The 7100-nt window shown below is 42.3% G+C and overlaps 1 protein-coding gene across 1 annotated transcript; it reads right to left on the reverse strand.

Moving 5' to 3' along the window:
* Positions 1-6209: 6209 nt before the first annotated feature.
* Positions 6210-6875, reverse strand: LOC134289898 (uncharacterized). The gene has a single exon (XM_062856617.1). It carries the CDS (start codon positions 6873-6875, stop codon positions 6210-6212), a length of 666 nt encoding a protein of 221 aa, XP_062712601.1.
* Positions 6876-7100: the final 225 nt, after the last annotated feature.

The following is a 7100-nucleotide window of genomic DNA, read 5'->3' on the forward strand; positions in this document are numbered from 1 at the left end:
CGTCTGCTGATTCTGCATTTGCTGCAGCTGGGCAGCATATGGCTCGCTCTGTTGTTGCAACGACACTGACGACGTCGTCTGATGGATCGGTGATTGCGAGACCAATCTCTCCGGATTAGATGAGTGCTGTGGTTGCGGGGTATACCAAATTAATTCTCGCAACCCAGATGGAGGCTGCGATTGCTCAACGAGCTGATCGCACATCGCCGACGCCAGTGTGTGCGGCTGCCGAGACGATAGCTGAGAGAACGACACCCTTGTCGTTGGTGGTAGTTGCATGCTCGATATTTCAGGCCAAACATGTCTAAAGGTCCTATCTGCAGAAGAGAGGCTCTCTTTGGTTTCTCTCTCTTTCGTTAATATCTCAGCTGTTTATTTGTATTATGATTGTCTCCTTGCATTGAACGATGGTCAAAACAATCGTCTTTTGATTTGAACTGCAAAAATAGTTGAAAAGTGTACCATTACATTGCAATAATTGAAAGAGAAAGTGAACAAAGAGAGCCTCTCAAGTGCAGATAGGACCTATTGAAATGTTTGGCCTGATTTGCTCATCTAACTGTATGGAAGCTTCAATCGACGATTGCACTACCTGCGATGGCTGTGACGGTGGCGATACCAACGTTCGAGATGTTTGTGGCTGTTGTGGGGCAGGATTCGATGACGGCAACTGTGTACATTGTCCGACTCTCGACTGTAGCAGCGGGGACTCATTTATCGGCGGGAGCGACGAACGTACGTGATCAGCTGATGGCCTTGAAATTGGTTCTTGGAACAAGAACGTTGGTAGTGGTGGTCGTGGGACGAGCTTCGGCTGAACGGGTGGAGGTTGCATTGGTTGTGCAAACACCGACTGTGTATACACCGGCTGTGTCAACACTGGCTGTATGTACATAGATGATTGCGTTTGTATCACACTTCGCGCCGTCGGCTGCCTACCTACACCATCCGATCGAATAGGGGTTGATGCTGTGATCGGGTCTTTCATTCCGGCTGTAGTACTCATTCCCTCAGTACCAACGTTGTCTGCGACCCATCCAATTGCAGGCCTGGACGAAAATTGATCTAATTCCCTGCTCGCTGCTACGTTCATCGGATTCTGTGCAATTTTCGGAACTGTTCCAGTGTACTTCGCTAGCATTCCTCCACCGCACGCTCCACCGTCTATATTAACGTGATTGCTAACCGAAATCGGAGGGAAGATATCGACGACATTTTCAGGAGTGGGGTTTTCTTTGGCGGCTCCTTCCAGCCCATGGATCCATTGTTGCACCTGGCTGTTGCGGCTCGTGCGACTTCGACGACTTCTATGACTCCCAGCATCATCATCCTCGGCATCGGCCAAAAGCAAAGCATACTTCTCGTCTAGGTATTTCTTATCCAGCGCAGCCTTTGCGGCCCGAGCCTTCTCCTGTAGGATACGATCCTGCTCCTGCTGCTCCAGAATCAGCTTCTCCTGGGCCCTTTTCTCCTCCTCTAATCGCATTAGTTGCAGCTGAACCCGTGTAGATCTGGATGTGCTGCTAGTCCGTCTTGATATTTAGGCTTCGCTGATGGTCACCACCGAGATGCAATCTTTGCATACCCACCTGCCGTTGAAACTCTCAGCCACTCCCGCACACGTACGATGGTACCAACGACGACATCGCTCGCAAGCTACCATCTCTGCTACGTGGTGGGGGTTTTTGCATATCCCAAAAATGCACTGATGTTCCTCCGCGCTGGTTTTAGCCGCGGATCGCGTAGTAGTAGGCATCGTGAATTCCCCTCTGTTTGACCTCTACGAACCATACAGTACTTACTCAGCAGCACGATTCCAACGAGATGAAATCTTTAAAGATTGTTGGCACGATGTAAGACGCAGGAAAAACGGGTCACTGTCTTAGTAGCGAAATCCATAATTTATTCAGCAAAACGCTTTAAAGCTAAAATATAAAGTTTCCAATTACATCCCATGATTCATCATTCATATCGTGTTGTACTCACATTTCAGTGACTCTAGTCTCAACGTCCCTATCCTTGTTACCGCCCAATTATCGTTCTAGTCAGTATACCTAGTAAGTCGATTTTAAGTTCTTAGTCTTGAGTTTAACAATAGGATGTAGTTTTACTTACTGTTGCATGGCAAATATAGTTTAAGTTCTATTTTTAGCGCAAATATAAAGCCCTAGCAGGGAATTAGTTCATGGAATCTAACCTGAAATTATGATTTTAAGGAATTCACATATTTTTCGCATAAGAATAAATTATTTTCATGTTTGACTCACTAGTAACTATTAACAGAGTTCATTTGGTTAAGTTGCCACTAGTAAATTCACGTAAGATATAGACTATTCACTACATTCCATCATCTGTTGTTTTTTTTTCTTTTCATTTTCCCCACTCATGCCGTGACAATTGTCGGATGACAAACGATGGCGTTCGGTGACGGATCGTTCCGTCATTGAATATTTTCTTTGTCGCACTAACGGTTGTAACGCCTCCCGCTACACTTTTGTTGCACCATGTGTAGAATATTTCTATTTCATTGCAGAATACATTGATGTCTTCATCATTTCTTATTTCCAAAAAAAAAGCTTCATGTCGTCGGCATAAATTAACACTTTTAATTTCTTGAGAATGAAGGAAATGTCGTTTACATAAATGATAAAAAGAAGAGGTCCCAAATGAGAATCTTGTGGTACACCGGAAGTGACTTGAATTGGTTTTGATTTGTATCCATCAAATTTAATTATTTGTTGGCGGTCAGTCAGATATGATTCAAGCCATTTCAGGTGACCTGGTTCAATTCCAATTTTGTCGGGACCATGTCCCTTAGAGGCGTCCAAGTTCAAAAGTGCTTCAACAATTTCATTTGGTTGAATTTGATTTACATCAACATTCCTAATAAAATCAGGGTAGAAAGCAAAGTAATCGCGGTCACGATCTTCTTCCGAAAAAGTTGTATAGATTTCCTGGAAAAAATCAGCAAATAGATTACAATTTTTTTCCGGGGTGTTCCCAACTTTTTCGTCAAGATGCATTACGGATGGAAAATTTCAGATTTTAATTTGGTTTTTACGTAATTAAAGAAGTTCTTTGGGCAGGACTTTATTTCGAGTTCAGTTTTCGTATTATATTCTTCAAATGCATTATTAATTTCAAAATTTAATTAGTCGCATAGGTTCAAATATTTAGCTAAATTTTCATCAGTTTTATATTTTTTGTAAATTTTATGTGCTTTTTGTTTGCGATTTTTCAAATTTTTGATTTGTTGATTATACCTGATTGGATATTTTGATTTTATATGACGACGTTTCGTTTTTATTGGAGTTTCTTGCCCAATAATTTCATTTAAAATTTTGTAGAACTCTTCTACGGCAGATTCGACATTTCCTTCATTCCTAAGAATAGCTTGCCAATCTACACTACTTAATTTACATTTAATGTTTTCGTACTTCGCTAATTTGTATTCAAACACTTCCTCATATTCGCAGTCGTTGGGGATTTTGTGCTCATTTATGAACAAAGAATATTCGATTGCTGTGTGGAAAGCTTCATTTTTCCATAACGCAGACAATGATTCGCTAACACAGAAGTCGTCAAAGATATTCGTTAATAAAAAGTCAAGGTAGCAATTTTGGCGGTTTTTTATGTGATTAATTTGGTTTAGACCTAAATTTGCAGTTTTGTCAAAAATAAATTGCAAGGTTTCATTCTTCCCAACGACTGGGAGTAAAATACTTTCATTTTCAGAGTCCAGAATGAAATCAGCATTACGTTGATTAAAGTCCCCATATATGTGGACCTTAACTTCTGGAGGAAGTTGAGACTTGATTTGTTCAGCACATTGAAAGAAGTTTTCATATGTATTTTTATTCGCATGATCTGGTGGAAAAAACACAGAGGCGAAAATATGTGTTTCACCTGCTATGAGAGAATTCACCTAGACATGCTCGAATTCTTTAAATTTAGATGTGTTAATGATTTCTGAATTAAAATTGGCCGAAATAGCTACAAGAACTCCTCCTCCTGATTTCCTCTGGGACTCATGAAAATTTCGGTCGTTTCTGAATACATTGAAATCACTTCCAAAAATTTCTTCGCTTCGAACACTTTCAGCTTGTCTCAGTTGCCAAAACTACCGAGAGGATGTGCTTAATAAATTTTTATAGATTTCTTTTATTTTGGCTGGACTTTTCATTCGATTGAAATTCTGACAATAAATCAAAATTTCGGTCGAATTGTTTTCAGTCGAAGAAATAGTTGGAAGTGTGTCGGTTTTTGAAATATTTAAATTACAGTCAGATTGAAGATTATCGGTTAAAGAAATATTCATAGTTACCGGCTTCACTTCTATTTCTTCCAAGGAAGAAGGCGTCCTTACTTCATAAAATTTCGTTCCGGCAGGGGCGAGTAGAATTTATTTGAACTTTCCCGCAGTTGTTGCAGTCGGTTCGTGCGTTCGCTTTTGAGATATTGGCGGTAAGAAGATAAGTCCGACGCAGCTTCAGCAGGGCTTACTCCATACTCCTGATGAACGGCGTTAAAAATTCGTAGAAGATGTGCAGGATCGGTAGGCAGGCCTTCAGACGCAAGAAGAACTCGTATGCTGGTGATTGTCATCCCATCAATACAAACGGTTTCGGGTTGATCCTTCATCTTCTTCTTCTTCTGTATGGCTCTACGTTCCCACTGGAACTTGGCCTGCCTCTCTCCAACTTAGTGTTCTTTGAGCACTTCCACAGTTATTAATTGGAGGGCTTTCTTTGCCAGCCATTGCATGAATTAGTATACTGTGAGGCAAGCACAATGATACACTATGCCCAGGGAGTCGAGAAAATTTTCCCGACCGGAACAGGAATCGAACCCGCCGTCTCCGGATTGGCGATCCATAGCCTTAACCACTGAAGACCCCTTCATCCTTGATCCTTCATGTAAGCGAAGAATAACCGAACAACCCTCATAATGTTAGGATCGCGGAGTCTCGCTTTCAGAAATCGACCGTCACCCTCGGCAGATTGCTCTGTGAGACGTACGATGGGTGGATGCATTGGGTCGAGTTGAATGTCGTGATGTGGTTGATTTTGTTGTTGTTGTAGTAGTTGATATTGCTGACTGTTCATCGTGGTTGTTTGACTGTCCAACGCTTGTTGTTGTTATTGCTGGTTAGTTGGTGTAGGTCCTTGTTTTTCTGTCCAATGTGGGTTGATGGTTTCACCCCTTTTAAAGGTGATGGGTTTTGGAACCGAGAGACCGGAGATAGGATGCTCGGTGGTAGAGGGTGGTCCGGAAAATTTAGTTTTGGCAATAGCCAACAGCTGCTTATCTGTTTTTTTTTGTTGTTAGTTGTGGTGTTGTTGTTGTTTTTGTTGTTTTTGTTGTTGTTGTTGTTGTTTTTGTTGTTTTTGTTGTTGTTGTTGTTGTTGTTGCTGTTGTTGTTGTTGTTGTCGCTGTTGTTGTTGTTGTTGTTAATGTGGTTGCTGTTGTTGTTGTTGTTGCTTGTATGTGGATGCTGCTTACGACGTCTCTTATTGCGAGGCACTTTTTCAGCACTTTTGGCATCAAGCTTGGGCTAGTGTCTGCGCAAATCAGTTTTCGGCCGCTGTCTACAAACCGCCAACCGCTGTCTGGTGGTTGTGAAATACACATTTTTGCTCTACGTTCAGCGAAGAGCTCAGCAATGGCATCGCACTTTGCTATGTCAGTAGGTAATTGGCTTGAAGGATTGCTTAGCGGTGATTCTGCTAACTTATGTTGTTGTTGTTGTTTTGTTCAAAAGCGCGTGTCATTCGTATGGTAGGTGAAACAGAACTGCTTTTTATTGTGAATGATCAAGGTATACATAGCAAAGGTATTAACATTGTACATATCAAAGTATTAATTCAGTAGGTATGTTTGCTTACACTCATAACATCTCCTTCTTTTTGTGTTCTTAAACTTTCATCTTGGTCTTGGTCAATACATTTCAAAATCATCAAATCTTTTCGGCACTACGAGGGGTCGTCTAGGACGAGTTAGAGATGGATTAACTGGAGTCGACTTGGTATCAGGTGATTCAGTCTCGGTTAGCTCAGTCTTCATCGGTGGAGTCTCTGGTGCAAGTCTCGGCCTCAGGAGTATGTTGTCGCGTCGATACTGTTGATCCCCCACTGCTACAACGGTAGATCGATCCAAAACAGGCTCAACAACCGTTCCTTGTTTCCATTCCTTGTCGGTAGGCTTCATTTTCACAAAAACCGGGTTTCCAATCTCCAAAGGAGGCAACTGTCGCGTCGTGCTTTGAGATCATAGAATAATTTTGCTTCTTGACGGCTCCGCTTGATTCTCTCCTTCACTCCTTCCTCAATTTTCGGTGCATATTTCTCCTCAGCCATCAGTATTAACAATCGTTGTGCAGGAGAGCTGTTAGTTTTGTTTGGCGTATTCCTCCACTGTAACAGCAACTCCCAGAAATCCTGTTTCGACTCATACGCCTTTTTCAGCAACGTTTTGGTTATCTTTACCGCAGATTCGGCCTTGCCGTTCGCTTGCTGGTGGTAGGGAGCTGAAACGGTATGTTTGAAGCCCCACGCATGCGCGAACTGCTGGAACTCCTCACTGAGAAACTGCACAGCACTGTCGGTTGACACGTACTGCGGTTCTCCAAACCTTGCAAAGTTCTTCTTGCAAGTTTTGACGATTACACTTATTGTTATTGAAGTCGTCTCATCGACGTCGAAATAGTCCGAAAAGTGGTCCACGGTGATAAGATAGATCCTTCGTCTTCCATCTAGATCTATCTCGCATAGATCCATGCTGACTTTCTGATACGGATAGCTTGGAGTTTGATGAGACTGCATAGGTTGTGGTTGCTGTTTGGGCGCAAATTTGCCACAACTGCCGTATTTGGTCATTCAATCCCGGCCAGAACACTGTGTCTCGTGCTAGTTTCATGGTTGCTTCAATCCCAGAGTGCGGTTGGTGGAGTTTTTCGAGAACCTGTTTACGAAGATTACGCGGGATCAAAATTCGGTCGTTTTTGTAAACCAGGGGTGCCCAACGTACGGATCCGGCCCGCGACACGAATGAAGAAAAATAATAGACACGGTGCCCCCACAGACCGTTATTATAAAATAAAA

The sequence above is a fragment of the Aedes albopictus genome, chromosome 1 (assembly GCF_035046485.1).
Source record: "Aedes albopictus strain Foshan chromosome 1, AalbF5, whole genome shotgun sequence".
Taxonomy (NCBI): domain Eukaryota; kingdom Metazoa; phylum Arthropoda; class Insecta; order Diptera; family Culicidae; genus Aedes; species Aedes albopictus.

Bases quoted from the DNA above. Each gene is read 5' to 3' on its own strand.
- LOC134289898 (XM_062856617.1), bottom strand. From the start codon at position 6,875: ATGACCAAATACGGCAGTTGTGGCAAATTTGCGCCCAAACAGCAACCA.